The 22,357-nt window shown below is 43.0% G+C and overlaps 1 protein-coding gene across 8 annotated transcripts in view; it reads right to left on the bottom strand.

The window, feature by feature from the left end:
- The window catches only part of KLF12 (KLF transcription factor 12), a 255,559-nt gene that overhangs the window by 82,577 nt on the left and 150,625 nt on the right, over positions 1-22,357 (bottom strand). For 7 of the 8 annotated variants that reach the window (XM_082063806.1, XM_082063805.1, XM_082063809.1 and 4 more), the window contains 2 exons: positions 17,226-17,769; positions 213-348 (listed from right to left, as the gene is read on the bottom strand). In XM_082063806.1, the coding sequence (XP_081919932.1) occupies positions 213-348; positions 17,226-17,769 (680 nt within the window). Of the gene's footprint in view, positions 1-212; positions 349-17,225; positions 17,770-20,475; positions 20,520-22,357 lie in introns of those variants that run through there. The other variant, XM_082063811.1, reaches the window with a different exon arrangement.

The raw sequence follows: 22,357 nt of genomic DNA, 5'->3' as shown, positions 1-22,357 counted from the left end.
GAGGGCGGAAAGAAAGAAAGGGAAAGAGAACCAGAGCGAGATACACAGCCATCTCTTCCTACAGAGAACAATGCTACACACAAGAGATGCTGGCAGGTACACCAGCTCGCAGATGGGGGGGGTCATCCCTGTGGTACAGACGAGGGCCAGTGCCCCCATCAGCCCCAAGCACCTTGGCAACACTCGTCCCGCTCTGAGAACGTGATACTTACTCTTGTACTGCTCTGGCTATGGAGAGCGCTGTAGATCCAGTTTCATTAACGCTATCTAAGGTCACATTTGGCAGGTCATCATCATCACTGTCACTTTTAATTTGTCTGGGAGATAGGCCTCGGGGGTCCATTTGTGCTGGAAAGAGACATATAATAGATTAATATGAGCGTGCTGAAATTAATCTCATCCCAGAACAACATCAGGGTGCACAACACATCAGCTCGCTCGGGATGGATGGCACTGCTTGTGCTGAGTTCCCCAAACCGGGTGACAGATAGACAGATGCACCAAGTAGTGCCACAGCACGGCACAGGCACTCCCAGCCACGCACACAGGCCACGCCAGCGCCCTCGGCACACCTGAAATAAAACTGCATATGTAATAGTCAGCAAAAAATCAGTTTACCCTCAAGTTACTTATTCTGGCTGTCTTCAGAAAGCAAAGAGGAAGGGCTATGTCCACTTTCAACACACTTGAGAGTAAATTTTACAGTAATTTCACAGAATCACAGAGTGGCTGGAGTTAGAAGGGACCTCTGGAGATCATCTAGTCCAGCCCACATGCTAAAGCAGGTTCACCCAGAGCAGATCACACAGGAATGTGTCCAGGTAAGTTTTGAATGTCTCCAGAGAAGGAGACTCCACCTCTCTGGGCAGCCTGTGAAGAAGTTTCTCCTCCTGTTTAGATGAACCCTCCTGTGCCTCAGTCTGTGCCCATTGCCCCTCATCCTATCGTTGGGCACCACTGAAAAGAGTCTGGTCCCATCCTCTTGACACCCACCCTTGAGATATTTATAAGCATTGAAAATATCCCCTCTAGGCTAAACAGATCCAGCTCTCTCAGTCTCTCCTCATAAGGAAGATGCTCCAGACCCCTAATCATCTTTGTAGCCTGCTACTGGACCCCCTCCAGTAATTCCTTGTCTGGGGAGCCCAGAACTGGACAACAGTACTCCACAATTTCAGGAGCGAGCTTTGATTTTGACTGTCCATCATCAGATGTCAGGCTGGGACCCATGTCACTCTGGTTAACTAAAAGTTAGCTGTCAGAAACTCCTCAGTTGTACTGATTCGTGATTCAGTTCAACACCAGTGTCAACCTGTGAAGGAGCCTTCCCTCCACATCACACATGGCAACGGTGCTGTATCTAACTTCACACAGGCAACTAACCTTCTGGTGACTGATGTCGGGCAGGCTTAGGCAGACTTTCTGAAAAGTCACAGGGTCTCAGGTCTTACAAAGAGCTGCAGATCAGGAGCTGCAGGATTGTTTTGTCCATTCACAGCTTACACTGTCCATACTCTATGGCAATGCGCTGGCTGCCTCGTGCTGGACACAGCCAGTTCCAACCCAGCCACCACAGGGCATGGCTGAACCCCTTGGGGAAAACGTATTCAAAAAATTGTAAAAAAAATGCCACATGGGCAGAGCGAGGAAGAAAGTGTGAGAAACAGCCTTGCAGACATGAAGGTGAGAGGAAAAGGAGGGGAGGAGGTGCTGCTCCATGGTGGAGCAGATGCCCCTTTACCTGGAGAGACCACGGTGGAGCAGAGGAACAACATGAGGAGGAAGGAGCCCCCATCCCCCTGAAGGAAGGAGTGAAGTTGAGCTTGGGAAAAAGGGGGCAGGAGGTTGGTACTTACCATCCTAATCTATTTTTCAATAAATTAAGTTTGGCCAAGTCAAGTCTGTTTTGCCCATGACAGTAATTGGTGACCCATGAGCTCTTCCACCTCATTTTCTCCCCTCTGTCCCACTGAGGAGAAAGAGTGCGAGAGTGGGCGGGTGGGCGTCTGGCCAAGTTATGTTTGGTGCCAAAAAGAGAGGGAAAGGGAAAAAGGAAAAAAGGAAAAAGGAAAAAAAGGAAAGGAAGCTATCTGCCTTCCCTCTTATCCTGGCTGCTGTCCTCCAAAGGGAAGCAAGTACAACCTGAGTGTGGTCAAGGGAAGGAAACCAAGATGGGTGTCGGGGGGACTATGAGGCACAAGTGTGAACTGAGATAGTCCTGAGGGGAATTGGGGGTTGCTTGTGTCAGGGGACAGACACAAACTTGGGAGGTGAGGTAAAGAAAGAGACATTCCTCCTCACCCATGAAATACCACGTAGGGTTAGTAAGTGCTGAGAGACACCGAAAGCAGCTGGAGTAGAAAGTAAAACTGGAGAGATGCCCAACCCTGCAAGGGAGGAGCAGGAAGGGAGAAGGCAGGCAAAATGATTTGTTTAAAGAATGTGTTTATTTTGGTTGGCCAGGTGAAATAGGGGAATCCAAGATTATTTATTTAAAGAGCCAAACGTTGCAGTTTGTTAGCTTGGGCTCTCCTGTAACACCGTGCCAGGGACAGGACACCTTCTGGGTCTCACAATGTGCTTTTCAAGAAAGGTACCTGTCATTCCTATTCAGGTCTGGCTGCCCACAGCCCTGGACAACAGGCATCACAGGCTCCCTTTAGAGATCACGAACAATTCAGCGGGCCTACAGCTAGACAGCAGCTCCCAAACCCACAGTTACATTTCCCTTTTTTCCATGTTTCTCATGTTACTGAGCTATCTGACTCTAGAAGAGTGACTAAGTTACACTGGAGAATGGATGGGCTGCAGACACCGCAGGAGCTGTGCAGACAAACACAGCACAGATGGACAGCTGGGCTCTTGAACAGAAAGCACTCCCCAAATGAGTGATGACTTGAGGGAAAGTTGGTCTTAAATTTTAATTTATGTCTTAGCTGAGTAAAAGAACAGCGAGTGATTGTAACTACCCTTCAGCTGCATTTTCTTAATGCTAAAGAACTTCATAAAGAAAATACTATTAAAATAAGTTCAGTAAGCTGATGCAACAACCCCTTCAGGAAGGACAGTGCATTTACAGATGCACGGTGTGACTTCTATTAACTTTCTGCTAGCACGGTCTAGGTGCCTCAGTAATGCTGGCTACATTTGGACTGCTTACTATTTCTTCATGTATGGTAAAGAAAACATCTTTTGCTTATCAAAGCAAAGACTGTTGACAATGAACAATGTCCTGCATGAGACAAATGTACAGCAACTCAGAAATCATTTAAAACTTTTAATTGTTTTAGGCAGAATGAGCACCATTCTGACTGTGCTGCTTAAAATCACAACTTACACATGATGGCATTCAATGCATACCTGAGCACTAGGGATAATCTAATATTCGATTTAAGAGCAACTGAACCATCTAGTTAGCTGATTTAGCCCTAGAAAACAATTTGGAAAGAAATGCTATTTATGAGGATGTCTTGTTCCCTAATGTTCCTTCTTAAAAGCGACTTCAAGTATGAGATTATTATTATTTTTTATTACTTCTTCAGTTTATCTTAAAGTGAATCGCATTACAAGAAGTTATATGTATCTGCCCAATATTTAAATGCTGCTACACATGATGCTTTTGTGAAAGTTGATGTTGGTAAATAAAATGAAAATTGTAACAAAAAAAAAATGCAATATTTTGTATTAACGGTAGCTTAATCTAACTTACACTACAGCAAAAGTTTGAAGTAGCTAGCTCAGAAACTTTTTTAATGTTTAAACTCAAGCCTAACTTGAAATCATGAAAGTTGTTACATGATTTAATCTGTAATACAGTTATTATGTACAGATTTTAATTACTTGAATGTGAATACACAGAGAGATTGTGTAAATGTATATGAAAAATCTTATGTACTTTTGTTCCTTGTAAGAGATGCTGTTTCATTATTATTGCAGACTGACAGCTCTTAAGTTATTATTGAGACTCCTGTATTACTTGGTGGTGTTTTCAGATTACCAGAGGAATGTGCTAGGATGAAAACTTTCAATTAACTTTTGTCTCTGCTCCATAAGGTAAATCCTACTCTTGTGTACTTCTAACACAGCCATGAAGTTGCCAATGGGGTTGTATTTTTGCACCTAGGGATAATATGGCCCACTGGGCACATTTTTCCCCACTGGACGCTGTTTGAGCACATCGTGCGGTGCTTCAGCAGGGTGACAATAAAAGGTGAGGAATGGAAATGCATCAGCAGGCAAATTCAGAGGCAATTAAAAGACATTTTTGTCATCTTTTTGCAGTGAACCTAGCTAAAGATGGTAACAGAGACTGAGGGAACAGCAGGAAGATGTGCCAGGGGAGGTTTAGGCTGGACATTAGGCAAAGGTTCTGCACCCAGAGGGTGGTGGAGCACTGGAACAGGCTCCCCAGGGAGGTGTCACGGCCTCAAGCCTGACAGTGTTCAAGAACAGGCTGGACAACACCCACAGACACACGGTGTGAACTGTAGGGTTGTCACATGCAGGAACACAACAGAAGTTGGACTCGATGATCCTTATGGGTTCCTTCCTACTCGGGACATTCTATGAATTAAATTAGATAATGATCTAGGGTTTATTCCTTTCTTTTTAAAAGTTGATCCACATATACACCCTTGTTTGTCACCCTCTCCATTTGTGACTTCTTCTCAGCTTGTAGACCAAGGTGTCGGGGAGCCAAGGTGACTAACCCAGAGGCTGAACTTGGCCGCTGCCAGCTGGTGAACATGGCCCTGTTTCCTCACCAGCACGGCTGCAGCTGCTGCAGGGAAAAATGGCCTTTAAAGCTATTCTCTTCCCCCAAAATGAGCCATGTCAATAACCAACTGGCCAAAAGCCCAAAAGATATCTTCTCCTCACCACTCACTACAGTGTGCAAACTGCAGTACAGGATTTTTATACATTTGCAGTTCATGACTCCTACTTATGTCAACAGCTTTGACTTTCCCTTGGACGTCTAAGAACAACTGTTGAACTGCTGGCACTAAGGTTTATAAAATACCAGCGGCAGTTCATAAACACTGAATTAAGGGTAATTATTGGCCTAATGAGCATCAAACTGGAAAGAACGAAGAGATGAAGTCAAGAGATAATTTAGCAAATTAGATAAAAAAGGTGGAGGACAATGAGTAATGGAACGCAGTTGGCAAGCGAGGTGGAGGAGAGCCCAGAGAACATGCCGCTGCATTTTAACCTCCCTTTGTGCTGTACTTTGCTCTGATGAACAAGCTTTGCCTTGAACTTAGGACCATGGTCCAGAAGAGACCCGGCTGGGTCACTGAATACAAGTCTTCCCTATCACAAGCAGACACATTCCATTAATAAAGCTCAAGTCTTAAAAGTGAGCTGGTTTTCTTGCCCTTGCCATTCCTCTTGAAAGGCAAGACTTGTCCAACAGAACGATCCAGTAGCTTTGTGAAGTGTGAATGAGGTTCAGGCGAAGCAAACAAAAAGAAACTAATTAGAAACTGCTTTAGTGGGAGAAAGGTGTCACTGAAAGAGTGCACAGGAGCTACAGAACCAAGCTGTGGGCACCCCATGCTGAAGAGACTGGTGAGCCAGGGGAGTTATTGAAGAATGCCTGCAAGTGCTGAAGGCTGCAAGCGGCCATGTCGCCTTCCGTCTTTGTTAGCCTCAAGAAACAATGATCCTTTTTGCTAAAGACAGTCCAGGGAATTGTTCTTGATGCAGGTACATATATGCAATCATTCCTCAATGGCGCCTTTGCCAAACTGTACCAAAAAGCACTTCCCCTTTGGGCGGCACAAGTGAATTCACTCTCTGCACTTGTTCTAAGGTAAGATGTGCAAATGAGTCTCACATACCAGCCTGTAAATACTCCAGAATGTGGTCTATCATCATTAATACTGTATCTGCCAGCTGTCAGGTGCCAGTAGGAAAAAATCCGATCTGGATCAGATATAAGCTTGCTGCTATTTCTATCAAACCGAACAGTTTCTTGGCTTTAAAACTAATGCTGGTTGTGAGGGCCAGACAATAGCTGATCCTGTTTCTCAGGGCACAACTGCCCCTTCTAAAATGCTGAAACAGATTTAAACTTGCATAGCAACTTTTTAATGAGCACTGATTGAATCTGTGCTTTCTGGCACACAGCTGCGTCATTTTTGACATGATACAGGATTAGCCATGCCATGGAAGCAAAATCTCCAGGAATGACCGAGCCCACCGGCTGCTAAGGGCAGACTAACCCCTTGAGACACGACACAGCCTCCATCTGCCCAGGGGAATAACCTGAGCACAGAGCCACGCCGTCAGAATATTTTTATCCTTCTCCAGTCTCTAAACTTGTGTTCCTGTCTGTACTGAGGCATCTCTTGGGAAGTGGGGATCGCAGATTTAAGTCTCTCTTTAAATCACTGGTCATCACACTATAAAAAAGATATAAAGATACTGGAGAGTGTCCAGAAGAGGGCTATGAAATTGGTGAAGGCTTTGGAGGGGAAGCCGTATGAGGAGCAGCTGAAATCACTTGGTCTGTTCAGCCTGGAGAAGAGGAGACTGAGGGGAGACCTCATGGTGGCTACAGCTTCCTCACAAGGGGAGGAGGAGAAGCAGGTGCTGATCTCTTCTCTCTGGTGACCAACCCGAGGGAATGTCAGGAAGATGTGCCAGGGGAGGTTTAGGTTGGACATTAGGAAAAGGTTCTTCACCCAGAGGGTGCTGGAGCACTGGAACAGGATCCCCAGGGAGGTGTCACGGCCCCAAGCCTGACAGTGTTCAAGAAGAGACTGGACAACACCCTCAGACACATGGTGTGAACTGTGGGGTTGTCGCACGGAGGGACAGGAGTTGGACTCGATGTTCCTTGTGGGTCCCTTCCAACTCAGGACATTCTGTGATTCTCTCCAGGCAGACGAGAGCCAGGCATTTCTCCTCTCACTTCTCACACACGTGCTGGTGTTACTGGGCTGCTGGGTAAATGTTACCCCACATCTCTCATATTCGGGCTCCACACAAATATGTCCTGATCACTTTCCTACACCACCCAAGCGCTCTGACCCGATCGTGTGAGGCCAAGCGCTGCCAAAAATCCTGCAACTGGATGCTTGTAGTAAGTGGCCTGAACCTGGGCCATCTCATGGGTGAAAAAGGCCATACATTAACATACTGCTGCCACCACTTACCACAACCTGATTTTTTTTTTATCCAGTCAAATTTCCTGCCAGCGAACGGGATGAAAAGTCATCCCACCAGGAGGCTCATGAAGACCCAGTAGAAGTAATTTCACGTCTACATGCTATCTTTGATTTAAAGACAAATCTGAGCCCCTTGGGTTAAAGATGAACGAAATATTTAAAAGCAGGAGAAAACTAAGTAATCATCAGGAGTTTCGTCTCTCTTTATAGCTAAGCCATGTATCATTAAGTAATGCTGAAATGATTTATTATGAGATGATGCTTGTTGGCATGAAAACAGAAAATTTCAGCTTTCCGCAAAACTGAAGCTTCTGGCTCATTTTATCTTAAAACCTCCTTTTCTGCTTTAAGTTAACTTCTCTGCTAATAACTTCATGAGCATATATACATGTAGGCCTGCTGATATACCACAACATTATACATCCTGAAGTACACTTAGTTGTTCTCTTAAAATAATTAAAAATCTATTTCTGCTTTTAGAAAGGATTTCCATATTCAGAGTCCGTTTCTTGTTGCTTCGCACATCAAACTCCCCACTTTGCTTTCTCTGAAGGATGACTAAGTATTCAACCTGCTAATCAAAACGGTGTCTCATGATGGGGTCTCCAAACGGCCCCGACACCCCCCCACGAGCAGGGTGACACCGGCCCACAGCGTGAAGCGTAACACTGGGGCCTGTGCGAGGTGGGACATCAGCCTGGATGGGGGAGGCCCCTCTGGTCCTGCTAGTTCTGATCCACAGCCGGGTGACGTGTTTGCTCTTGCAAACATAGCCACAGGTTTTTATGGCGATGTGAGTTTAAATGATGCAGAAACATAAGGTACCTCAAATAAGCCAGAAAAAGAATGTTTGCTGTTGCCAAATATCTTTCTTAGGAACTCCTTTCCAGTTGCTTCTAGTGCACGCTGGCATACAGCAGCTAAAATATTAACTGTAAGCAAAGGTCACTTTGCACTAACCTCCATTAGGAATGGAAAACCAAATGCTACCCCCCAGACCCCAAAAACTCCCCTTACAAGAATCTCATCAGCACTGCTGTACATACAGGCATGTCCGTGTGTCTGCAGAGCTGGAAGAACTGAAGTAACAAGGCAACATTTGCTGCCAGACTCCTAGAAGGATGGCATCACAGAATCACAGAATGTTTGGGATTGGAAGGGGCCTCAAAAGATCATCTAGTCCAATCCCACTGCTGGAGCAGGAACACCTAGATGAGGTTACACAGGAATGTGTCCAGGTGGGTTTTGAATGTGTCCAGAGCAGGAGACTCCACAACCCCCCTGGGCAGCCTGTTCCAGTGCTCTGTCACCCTCACTGAGAAGAAGTTTCTTCTCAAATTTAAGTGGAACCTCTTGTGTTCCAGTTTGATTCCATTACCCCTTGTCCTATCATTGGTTGTCACCGAAAAGAGCCTGGCTCCATCCTCATGACACTCACCCATTACATATTTATAAACATTAATAAGGTCACCCCTCAGTCTCCTCTTCTCCAAACTAAAGAGACCCAGCTCCTTCAGCCTTTCCTCATAAGGGAGATGCTCCACTCCCTTAATCATCTTCATTGGAAAATACAGTTAAGAAAATTATATGGCACTCATGCTGCAGCACTATTAATCTGCCAGAGTCAGAAACACTGCAAAAGAAGTAGTTTGAACATAGTAATAGTAATAGTAATAGTAATAGTAATAGTAATAATAATAATAATAATAATAATAATAATAATAATATCATTATTAGCCACCTAATTACATTTCCATCAGCCCCCTTCCTCTCTCAGAGCCCTGGACATCAAGAACTGGGTGACACTGGGAGGAGTGGGAAGAGCCTCTTACCTCCTGTCTTCAGGCACCTGTACTGCAAATACAACCACCCCATGATCTCCCACTCTCTTCCCACCTGCCACGGTTCCCTTAAAGCTGAAGAAACATCTCGGTCCCCAGTAGCAACACTGAAGAAAATTATCTTTGGCCTCATGGCCCCCATGGTCAAATCTGGAAGAGAAGTAATTCACAGGGGGAGACAGTAATCATCACTATAACCAATACCTTGCCAACAGTTATGCAGGAGAACGTTAAAGGAGAATGTCACAAACACTACTGTGTGTTTCTAACAGTGGAAGCAACACTCCCAGGTGCAGATGTACAGGAGCTGATTGAAATGATGCCCTCAGAGATTAAGTGTTAGTTATACTCAGCTTTATTTAATGAGTTTTAGGAAACCAAATCCTGGCTTTATGGACCCAACAAATACATGGCAATGACAGTATTAATTATTTTCTCCTTCTAAGCTGGTTCATACTATATGAAGCGCATATGCAGCATTTTTCTTCCTATTTAAAGTTCATTATAAGTGTTTTACACGATGGAAAACACTCTTGAGAACACCTATCAGATTTTCAATCAAAACAGCTTGGTGTCTGGCAGGGGCAGCAGAATTGGTCGATTTATTTCATAAAACTTTATGTACAAAGGAGCAGAATCCATGAACCTAATGGTCAGAATATAGAGTCTACAGGGGTAATTTTTATTACAATTTATAGCAAGATTACCCATACTCCACAGTTTTCAGATTTTATTGAGATTTTATGGGACTATATGGCTAGAACAGTTAACTGCACTCAGCATATCTATGGTTCACAGAGAACAGGAACTGGCACTGAACGCACACTGTAACTAATCTACCAGAGAATAATAATTGCTATGATCCAATCAAAGGCAATATTTAAAAATCATTTCACCAGTCAAATAATCTGCCATAAACCTGTAAAATAGCTGTGTGGAGAAACACAGAGGTGTTTGCATGGATGTAATATATGCACATATTTAAGCATCTCTGTCATTGGGTTGTATACTTCAACATATAACACCTTTTTTGTAAGCAAAGGACTTTTCTCTTTCTTAGCTCTTTGAATGCCACGAGATCTCATCTACACACACAAAAAAAACCCCAAAACACCAAACTACTGAGACTACTGAGATTTAGATCTCCCTAAGCATGCAATACACAAATACTCTATCACCAAAAGTAGATGGGGAAAACAATAAGGACAGAATATATTTAATATTAACTAAAATATTGCAGAGCCACTACAAAACAACAGCAGACTGCAACTTAGACACTGCAACAATCTGGAGAGATTTTAGACACCAGAAAGTTTCCAGCAGGTTGGTCCAAGGCACAATAAAACCCAAGGTGGGGATAAAATAAATGACAAGTGTTATGCATCTGTTTCTGCTGCATCCAAAATTGTGGGATAAAAGCGACTAGATTAGAGCTCAGCCCTGGTGAGAGTACAGAGCTGAAGGACCAGAGGCATTCTTGGCATGAAAGACAAGGAACTAACAGCTTCCAAAAGGTGCAGGGACTTAGAATATGTGGAAATGGACTTCCTCATCCTCCTCATGCTGGGTGTCACAAATAAAGTTGCAATACACATTTACCCCATTCCCTTCCCCCAAACCTGCTCCTAGTTAAAAACATACATGTTATTAAATCCACTGCTGATACATCTTAAAAGAGCATGTGCTTCCATAGTGGAAAAACCTAAGCATGTCACTAGTGAAGTCACCAGAAATACAATTTTTCTGGAGATTCCAGTTTATGGGGACTTCCCATAGTCAACACAAGCTGCTTTGCCTTCAAGCAACTTCCTTCTCAATTCCAAGTACCACAGCATATCTTGTAACTTGTGTTTTAACTCTCTATTCTGGTGAGAATTACTGTTTACTCTAGTCCTTAAATATATGCACCATCATCTCCAGTAAGACGGGTCCCACCCTCAACACAAGCATCTCCTTTGCCTGTGTCCAGCTACCCATCGCCAACCTGCTTCTCCTTTCCAAGCACCGCCAATACTTCTTCCAGATTGACCAAGCAAAGAGGAGGAGAGAGATTCCGCATTTTGGGGGGCAGGAGGGTGGAGGTGGACAGGTTGAAATATGTACAGCTGCAAAAACATTTTTGTGTATAACAACAAAAAAAATGAGGGCTAGAAGTAAGAACTCTCCACCTCAATGCAATTCAAATCCAAAATAACCATCTACTAAAATGTAGAAAGGATAATCACTTCACATGAAATAAAAAAGGCAACACTACTGGTTTTAATTAAGAGTCTCTTCCATAGCATGATTTATACAAACAGACCATATAATCTGACATTTAAACATATGGAATGGTTCTCTAAATTTCTAACTTTGTACTACAAATTGTGTTTACTTTTGTGGAATAAACTTTACGGAAGGCAGAAATAACAGGCTGTACTTTAAAAAAAAAAAAAGCAACAAAAACCCCAAAAAAAACAAAAGGGAATAGATAATGTAATGTACTGGTATTACCTGCTTTACATCACAGAAAAATTCGTAGCAGAAGGTATTGCATTTGCTACTTGTTAATATATCCATGGTGAGGAATATGGCACGTGTAAACTGTGAAAAGGACACAATCTAGGTCTATACACAGATGTGGTAACATAAAAATAGTCCACCTCAGTGTCATTATGGATATTTACGTACAAGGGAAGTGGATGAAGTTCAGTTACCAAATTCATAGCGTTCTGAACACTGGATTTTGCAACTGGTTGTATCTTCTGAAAACTTTAAAACCCCTAAGAGTGAGAACCCCCCAAAAACGTAAATATCAAAGTTGGTGCTTGGTGCATCATCATCATGAGGGAGCTTCTAAAAGGATCTTCAATGAATGGAATAACTCTTTTGAACTACAGAAAACAATTTTTATGGATATTTTGGCAAAACCTGCTGCTAGAGAGACATGCTTTGCCATTAGTATTCATGGATATTTTCTAAAAGCAAATCAGTGGAAAGACTCAGGCTAATAGGACCAGAGTTTGTGGGGGAACATGTTGATTCCTTGTTGGGCCCTTTCACTCCTGTCTGTCTGAGCCTCTCCTTGTTCCCCTTCACCCTGCCTACCTGCCTAGATCTCTTTTCTACCCTTCTTTTGCTTCTTCCTCCTTCCTCTGTTTCCAACTCATTCCCATTTTTTCCTCTTGAACATGTTCACACTCCATAGCCATCTCACCACCTCTCCTTTCCCCTTCCTCCCTTCCATCCTGCCCCTCTCCCCACTGCCCAGACCCTTCCAAACTCTTCTTTGCCTCTTCTCAGCCACAATATTTTTTTGCTTTACCCTTTCAGGGGACTCATACTTCTACTCAGATCTGCAAACCTGGCTTGGTTTCCCCAAGTACTTATAAAGACAAAAAAAAAAGGACAATGGTCCAAACCAAACTTGAGGTCCATGGCACAAAGCCACAGCGGTTCTAGAGGTTTTCACAAAAAAAAAAGCTGGAATAAATTTTTCAACATGAAAAATGCTACATTTTTTTTCTCCACACTCAGGAGGAGTGGAATATATTTTTTTCCTTGAAACTTTACTCAAAAAGAAATAAAAAAAAAAAAAAAGAAAAAAGAAGTAGCCTGAAGCAGACTTGAGGCATGGAAAACGTTGCACTAAATGGTTAACACGTAGACAGACTTTAAGCAACTGAAGGCAGGGTTTTAAGAAAATCATCAGGCAACCTTATCTATAGGTGCTGCTACCTGCTGTGCCTCTAATTACACCTTTTAGCAATCCTCACCATTGCTGAACAGGGAGGAGAAAAAGGCAAGGAAAGCGTTTTTCATAGGATTATAATGCTATATTATACTTCAATGCATAATAATGTCTAGTGGTCAGAACATAGTCCAGGCAGCAGAAAATCTCCAAGCACTTTTTAAGGCTTTGGACAACAAGCCAGCAGTGGTGACCACTGAAGGACATGAGCTTTGTCTCTTTGCCACATTGTAGAGGGTGGCAGAGGGGCCAGCCCAGACCCACGGTGCCCACAGGGACTTGTGCCTGGCTCCTGCCCGCTCCGTGCCCCCACACATTACTATGCATTGTGAATATGAAATAACGTGAAGATTAGGTTGTGGGAGGCAACTTCCACAGCTGGGCTGGTGGTGTGGGTGAAGCACACAGAGACCCCCCTGCTTGGGGGTCACCCTGGGGTGCCTCCTCCGCAGCAGGTCCATCAGGGGGATGTCAGGAGGAGAATCTCCATGGTCAGCAGGGGAATCTGTGTGTAATGGGGGGTGTGTGTGTGCACATATGGGAGTGCTGTGGGATTGCAGAACAGTGTTAGAAATTTGCAGGGATTTGGTAACTTTTTATAAATGCTGGATGTCCAGCGGTGGGCTACAGAGATGATCACGGGCCTAGAGCATCTTTCTTATGAAGAGAGACCGAGAGAGCTGGGTTTGTTCAGCCTGGAGAAGAGAACGCCGAGAGGAGATCTCATTAATCTTTATAAATATCTCAAGGGCGGATGTCGAGAGGATGGGACCAGACTCCTTTCAGTGGTGCCCAACGATGGGGTGAGGGGAAACAGGCACAGACTGAAGAACAGGAGGTTCCATCTAAACATGAGGAGAAACTACTTTGAGGGTGCCAGAGCACTGGAACAGGCTCCAGAGAGGCTGTGGAGTCTCCTTTTCTGGAAACATTCAAAACCTGCCTGGACACATTCCTGTGCGATCTGCTCTGGGTGACCCTGCTTTAGCAGGTGGGTTGGACTAGATGATCTCCAGGGGTCCCTTCCAACCACAGCCACTCTGTGATCCTGTGAAATGGCTAGTCTTGTATCACCAGTACTGAACATACCCTCCCACTGATTACCTTCTAATTATGTGTTGTTAATAAATCCCTTAAAATGCTTCAATTGTGATTTTGATTTACATTAGGTAAACTGAAAGATTTTTATCCTGCAAAAAGCATCAATCTGACAGAATGGTGCTTCTGTACCATGATATCCCTGGCTCCCATTGCCCCCGTTGCGGTGCAGCACGCGGTATAGGACCTGATGGGATGCTGCCGGCAGCTCAAATATACAAAGATTAACTCTCTGCAAATCCATCTAGTTTTCAATGCTGCACAAAGGGTTTGATTTAACGGGGGCACCTTGCAAGTAAAAAAATAGGAGACAGAGGGCAGGACAGAGAGTAGAAATGAGCATATTGGGAGGCAGAAAAGGAGATCTGCAACTCTCCTAAAGGAAGATGCGATGGGCAACACCAGGATGAATGACGCCACAGAGAACAAGATGACAGTACGGGTTGGAAATATTAACAGATAAGGAGGAAGAGATGAAGCAGAGCCATGGGAACTCAAGGAACAGCCAGCAAGATGGGAAGAACTAGAAAAAATGGAAAAACAGAAAAATAAGGGGAAACAGAGGAGGAGGTAGTGATTTCTTGTGCTGGAGGGAAGACAGAATTCAAACAGAACATGAAGAAAGGAGTATTGGCTTGCGCTGCCAAGAAAAAAAGCTGCCAGGAGGAGAGTTTTATCTGAGAAGAAGGAAAGGAAAGTGGACTCTACGGATCCTGGGAAGCAGAAAGCCACCTGAGCAAAATGCCTAGAGGCAGCATTAGAGGGATGGTGGTGGCCTTTGAAGGTTTTGCAAAAAAACTAAAAATGGAATGGTTCTAGTCAAACCTGGAAAGAAGAGAAAAATTCAGCATGAGGAAAGCAAAACTGCAAATAAAAAGTAAAAATGTTTCTCTATATCCTCTTTCTTGGATTTTTCCCCTAAGTACCTGTACCTAGAAAAACAGGAGAGGTCTGAACTTAAGTCTGATGTAATTTTAGCATTTAAAGTATCTCTGTTTCAGGACAGTGCCTAAGTCTCTTCTGAGTGAATAGGACTTAGATACAAGCTAATGTAAAATATCACTTTAAGTGCTTCCCAAGCACATCCCTGAATCACCAACATGGTCTCTGATTTAGCCAAAAATCAGAAAGGAATACAGAGATTATGGGACAAATACTGTTGATGTTATCTGTGAATCGACTTTGTTTCAGCCTGTGTATTTTTTTGTTTCTGAACATGATCAACATTCATGTAAAAGCTTAAAGTTGTGACTCCAGATGATTCCGAACCTGCATTTCTCCTTCAGCTGGTAGAGGATCTGCAACCAATTCAGTCTGACAGCAGTGACCTGTTAGCATCTGTGTACAGTTATTTATTGTGTTCAGCACTGAAGCTAATTTATGCAACATCATTGCATTTTATTATTTATATTGTTTTACACTAAAGAAAGAAAACCGCGCTCCAGCAAAAGCTGACAAAAGATGACTACCGAGTGTGGATTGTTGCCCATTCTTCTTTCACTGTATTTATTCAAATTAACCTGAACATTTGTAACAAAAGAATTAGTGATAGCAAAATGGGTCCAACTGACGTGAAAAAAAAAAAAAAGAATGCTTAATCCCTTCTTTTTCTTTAGCTGTACATTAATAGGTGCTGCAGGGCTGGTTAATGATCTCTGCCAATAATAAAACAAAGGCAATATTGTCAAGGCAGCTCAGGAGGCCCCAAGCTCATGGGCTGAAACCCCAATAGAACATTAAATTCTGGAATTTTGTTGACGAAACTGGGGTAGCAAAGTTCCAGTTTTACAAGATCAAGAGGTGCTTCCTATAGAGGAGGCCACGACCAGAGCCAACTAGCACCTCTGAAAAGAAAACAAATGGGAAAAATTCTGGATGAGCTCAAGGTCAGGTGCAGCTCAAAGCGCCAAAATCAAAATACAGATGAAAACTTTCCTTTTTCTTTTTTTCCCCAGACAACATGGTGAAAAGTTCTGCTTTCATTCATCGTTAGTTGACATAATGGCACAAAGTCCTAAAATTAAGTCACTGTACAAAGTGCGATAAAACTTCTTAAACAGTCATTCTGAGGCTTAAATCAAAACCCAGATGAGCCGTGAGCTCATTTTGTACGTCAAAGCCTGTTGAGAGGGCACGGTCCACACTTGGGTACTGAGGAACAGGAGGAGAACCAAAGATTTATGGACAACAGGATGCTGCTAAACATTGGAATGACCCATCACAGTAGTTCTGTAGAATACAGTCATCAGTGTATCGAAACCAGACATGAGAGTTGAAGAAAAAAGGTCTTTTAATTGTAGAAACCTGTTGATTACACAATTAGGTACACAAGAGATGTTATAAGATGTGTTTCAAAATGTCCTGTAGTCTCACAAGTCCTAAAGTATGGTTATCTGTCAGTACTCTCCCTTCCCACCTAAAGCAATACCTAATTTCAGAGGAGAGTTAGCCATATTTTATTCACTCACACACAATGAACCTTGAAATGACTCTCTCTCATTCCTTTCCTCACGTTCCCATCTCTGTCACTAATGCCTTCCCTGTAAAGCTATACTTTTCCAAGCATCTGGGCACATCTGTTTTCTCTTTTCTTCCTCCACCCATCATGTCACCATCTCTAACAAGTTTTTTGCTCCCTCAGTAACTGTTATGTTCTCATTTTTCCCTTCTCTGCAGCTCCCCTTTCTGTATTCGTTGGACACCTCTCCAAGAGTCTGTCTTTCTGGCACGTGCTTTCTTCCTCCCTTCACACCTCTGTGTGCCTCTTGGGTCTTGTGCCTGCAAAACTCATTCCCAACATACACACTCTGTGTGGCTTCCTTCACTTCTGCTGTTTAATCTGGAAGAAGAAACCTAATTCAAAGTACTGCACTGGCACTCCCATGAGCTTAATAAAACCTTTCCTGCTTTTGCTACCACTCTTTGGTCCAAAACCCTTTCCTTCTCACGTTCCTACAGCCCAGTGATTGTTTTCTCTTCAAATGGAAACAATCCCTCTGACATTCCTTCTCTTGCCAAATCTGTATCACCTGCTGAGTCTTCCATGTTCATCTATGAAGTTTTATGTATTGTCATTATTCCTTTGTCCTTTTTCTTCAGCTTCTGGGACGATTTACTCCTCTCAGGACAAAACTGGCCACGAGTTGCCTGAGCATCTACCACCACTGCTGACCTCAGTAATTTTAAAAATATTTATTTATTTTAAAAAGCACCTGGGATAAGACTTTTAAAAGTTCCTCCAGACAGTATAAATTATGTGTCTTTTCAGCAAATTACCCTCTAAGTTTGTAAGCTAAGGGTTTTATAACTTTGTTACATTTTTCCTCATACAAGAGCAGTTTTAGAGATGCCTCAAAATGCACAAAACTGGTTCCACCTTACCTTTGACGTGGCTCCTCCCATCCTCCAGGAGTGGTACTACTATAGTGTTGTTCATATTCCCAGGCGATCTCACAGCTGTGTAGACAACAGGTACCGACTGTACCACCACGGGGATACGGTGCACGTGACTCATTTTGTTGGACTGTAAGTTCATGGGGCTTGAAGGTGGTACTGGATGGATAATGTGCAAAAACTGCTGGCCTCCAACACCAGATGCAGAGGCCACAAGAGGACCTGGAGTTAATACTGACGGTACAGATGCTGCTGAGGATACCGATGTTATTACTGTGGGTGATGAAGCTGGTCGACTAGAAGAAGAAGAAGTAGACGTAGAAGAAGGGGAGGAGGCTGATGCTGTCATGGAAACCGGTGAAGATGAAGCTGCTGTAGGGGATGACCTGGCTTTGTTTATTGACAAGTCCACTGGTTCAGTCTGTGTTTGGAAATGGTCTGCAGATAATGAGTCTTCCACGGGGTCTGCCTTCATGTTGTTTAGTAACAAGGGTACAGCTTCCATATCTGGGTAGTTGTGGACGTTTGGAGACTGTTGAGGAAGGACAAAGGGACACAGTTACATGAGTGGCTAAAGATGACCTGCACACCCAGCTGCCAAAACACACATCACACAGCTTGGTCTTGAAAGCCACAGGATTTGATCCTGTTTCTAAAATGACAAATCATGCTAGAGCTAGAGCTAGAAAGCTCTGATATGTTCAGTTTGAAGAAACCATTAAAAAAAATAGTTCTACTTCAATTTCTTTGAAGATGGCAGGATTAGCTGTACAAAATCACCCGGTTTCTTTGCACTGTTCAAAGTCTTCAGCGGCAACAATTTTAAGATGTCCAGAATTACCCACTGTTTATAGTCGGAGGACATTTCTTCCTAACATCTAACCTAAAGCTACAGCATTACTCTCTTGTGTGATCACCAAAGGACTTGAAGAAAAACTGGTCCCCACCAATTTTCAAGTAGCTTTCTGCAGGCTTGAAGACTAATTTCTCCCTCCTTGTCTACACTTTTCTAGACCAGGCAGACCTTGCTGCTCCTTTCTGTCATACGTCACCTTTAAAAGAAGCCCTAGCACTCTTGTTCGCTCTTTGCAGAGATCTTTGCAGTTTCGTCCACACCACTTTTCAGAAAGCAATGCCTGAAGCTAAACAGTCCTTCAGTTCAGTGTATGACTTTGTGTGTTCTTGTGTGGTTACTGATAATGAACTTATGGGTCAGTGCAGAGCCCCACATTTGTACAGTTGTCCTGTTACAGGCAGCAATTGCTACAGCGACTCATTATTCTGAATTAGCACATTAGATACCCTTTCCCATTGTTATTATATTTTTTTCCCATATTAATTAAGAACAATTTTCCTGACATCACAAAATGATTTTATGCTTTAGACCAACTCTTTCAAAGCGGGTTGGTCTAAATTTTTTCTAGACTGGTGCCATCTGCTGTTTTAATTTTAATATTTCCATCATCAAAGAGGTTAATAGAATTTTTGAATAATGCTAGGCAAAAGATAGATCCCTGGAGAAGCTCATTTGATACATCTTTCCTTTTTGACAGCGCCTCATTAATAACCACTCTTTAAAAATGTTTTTTCAAGTAATTTTCAATAGGCAGAGCAAGGAAGGAAATGCCCATCGATAACCTGGCAGTAAGACAAAGCACATCTCTCAGCTCCTCAGCTAAGCACCTCCATGGCTCCACACCGCAACAGAGCTTCTCTACCGGCACATACACACCCTTATGTGCTGTACTATGGAAAACCAACCTTGATAAAAAAGCATTTGCCAAGCTACTTCAAACCTCACTTGACCCAAAGCTATTATTCCATACACAGACCTAATAAGCAATCTTTTTATGGCACCTAAGCAGCTCTAAATGCATTCTGTTGATCTCTAGATTATAGTATTGACTAAGTATCTAAAAATATTTAGTCAGAAATATTTAAGCCACAAATACTTTAGTTTGTCTACTCCAAATGAGTTAACAAACAAGCTATGAATGCATTTTGGGATTCTTATAATCAACTATGTTAAATATTTTCATGGAGAACTCTCCTGTTTTTGAGTCAGAGCCAAATCTCATCACAGAATGGAGTTCTATTGCAAAAGGAAAATAGAAACACTAATATTAAAAATTGTAATAATAACAGCCAAAGTGGATATTATCCCCGCCTTGGTGTAGACCCCATCTATTCAGCTGATTTAGCCTGGTTCTTGGATCTGACATTTCCCTCCATTTGAAAGCGAGAAGATCTCTGGAACAGTGAGTCTCTTCCTCTATTCACACACAAATCAACTTAAAACAAAGAGACTCCAATTCATCCGGCCCCTCGACCCTGCTGTTCTGCTGTAATACAAATAACAAAAGGCAAAAAATCTCTTAATAAAAACAATGCAAAGTTCTCCTGCTAAAAAAGAACATGGAGTGAATAACAGGCCACTTTTCAAAGCATATAACCAGCTACAAGTGACAGGGTTATGAAATTTCTTCTTTAAGGAGGAGAAACCACCTGTAATTGCCCAGTGCTGATTCCTGATACCTTCCTTCCTCTGAAACACCTTATCCTGGCTATTGCCAGTAACAAATTCTTCATTAGGCATACCATATGTGCCATGATAAAGACAAAACCATAAACATATGTGGCACAAGTAGCTCATCTGTAGAATCTAGACAAGTCATATATGCAATGGGCAAACAGACTTGTTCTGCTTAAGTAAGCAGACCGGTGGTAGAGTGAAGGCAAGGCGGCAAGGAACACCCTGCACAGGGTACACCCAAATCTTCATATGGCCAAAGGTATCATCCTCTACCTTAAATGCGTGATTCTCAGACTGGACACAAGGGATCCACATGGACCTTGGAAGCAGTTCATCACCAAACTGAGTGCAGTCTGCCCCAAAGTCCCACCTGCCCTTGCAAGAAGCAGCATCAGGTCGTTCACAGGAAGAGTAAGGAAGGACCCCAAACACTGATGTTTCTGATGCTACACAAAGTACTTTTACTGTGGAGGCAATCGTCTTTGAGACAAAGTGTATAGGTCATTTATACTACAGACTTTGAGATTTTTCTAGACTGTGCTAAAAAGAGGCCTCTGTTTTACTACAGTAATTACGCCAATTTTTTTGGGGGAAAAAAAAGGAATAACCTATCATATAACTGTAGTCTACCATACAAATCACTTTCTCTTTTAACAGATCTTCTGCATTTACTTTTGTGATGCACATTCCCTACATTGCACATACCTTTCAGTACGTACCTTCTTGTCCAGAGCTGCTTGATGTACTATGATAATACAGTTGATATTACTATTTCAGTCTTTAGTAAGGAAACTGTACTTGAAACCTTTACAATCCCTTCATTAATTTCTCCAAACAGGATGAGAACTGGTGTGTCCTTTGATGACCTCCCTTCCCTGCCAAAATTCTAAGACTAAGAATGCCTTTTCTTTGGTAAATTCAGGCTGTGACCGATATCAATCGACATTACAAAGGCAGTAGGATTCTTATCAAAACAGGTTTGTACATCCTGTACTTAAAATAAAAGTTGGAAATAAGCATTACATTTTGTTCTGGTGGTGGTGAACAAATGTATCTACCCCAACAACTCACACTCCCCTACAGTTATCTACGAGTGGTATAGATGTTTCTCCAAGATCTCAGATTTTATCTAAGCTGTCCAAGCTCTATTTGAACTGCATTTGAATAAAAACTTTGAACATTAAATTATCATTATTTTTTTTAAAAAAGATGGTATAAGCAAACTTTTCCCAATGACGATAATTCCAGAATTAGGAACTCCATGACAAAGAGTAGGAATGAAGCCAAAAGGGATGGCTGAATTCTCAGCATGCAATTTCTTAGCATCTCCTCAGAACATTATTAACTGAGAATTAACTGTTTATTTCCCTAGACAATGGGCATTGTCGTTAGTTTTCTTTAACAGAACCACATCTTTTCTAATTGAGTTCATTGCAACACTATGCTTAGGATATTCAGAAGTGTACCTTCAGCCATTCTGCCAGCTCATAAAGTCAACTGGATGAAAAACAAACGGCTGTGTGGGTTTTTTTTTTCTCTTCTGTCTCTCTATTCCTGCCCATCCATCCTCATCTAGTGAGCTTGGCTTCTTGTGGTGCTGGGGGCTCTGCCGGTTGCTAGTTTGGGCATCTGAAACAGGTTTTCCTCAAGTACCTTGTGCTGGTTTTGCAAACTTCATTTGGGGTCTAAACACTGTTGTTGGGGGTTTGGCAGCTTCCAGAGCACTTGGTGGGTTAGAAAGGGTTCAGCAGCCTGAGGTCCCTGGAACCCAGCGGGCTGCCTTGGACACCAGCCCAGGCCATGGAAACACAACATGAGGGGTACAGCTCCACGTGGCTTCCCGCATCTCACTGCTCCTGCCCGCAGCTCCAGCCCTGTCTCCAGCTGGGACTCGGAGATGAACCTCAGCAACGCCTCTCCCTGCAACACCGCCGTCACGCCCCTGTGCCGTTCACCGTCCGCTCAAATCCAGGCTGAGACAACTGGAAGGGAGGTTGGGATGGTTCCCTGCTAGAAAAGGCTTTTAAATAAAGCTGCAGCCTCAACTAGTCAGTGTTCTTGGCTTGCGTTTTTTGTGCCTGTCCTTTAAAGCTGTACACCAGGATTCTCTGCAGTGCTCTGTTTCATTAGCTTGCCATTAATAAACGCCTCCAGGAACGTAACACGTGATTTCCCTATTCACAAAGCTTTTTTTGGCTGTGTAAAAAAGCATTCCTTACTGCCCGTTTCCCCAGCCATTGTGGAAAAACAAACAGCCAGCCATAAGACCCTGAGCATGGCAACGTTACAGCTGATGATGTGTTATCTGCCAGATGGCCGTCCTCTCCTACACAGTTCTACTTCATCTTCCTTCCACCCTCCTGAGGTCCACCACCTCTTCACTTACTTTGGGGTAAACTTTGCAATAGCCCCTTTCCACTCTCTTATTCTACTTACGACAATCTTCTCTGTGAACCAGCATTGTCTCCCATCTATAACCAAGCTGTGAAGAGCTCATAGTTTCCATACAGCTTAGGTAAAAAACAGTGAAAAAGGAAAGATAATTTTGTTTTCAGCAACTCATCCTGATGCCTTGAGGTTCATCAAC

This window comes from Streptopelia decaocto, assembly GCF_964273445.1.
Source record: "Streptopelia decaocto genome assembly, chromosome: 1".
Lineage (NCBI taxonomy): Eukaryota > Metazoa > Chordata > Aves > Columbiformes > Columbidae > Streptopelia > Streptopelia decaocto.
This window is presented reverse-complemented; position numbering and strand designations above follow the sequence as displayed.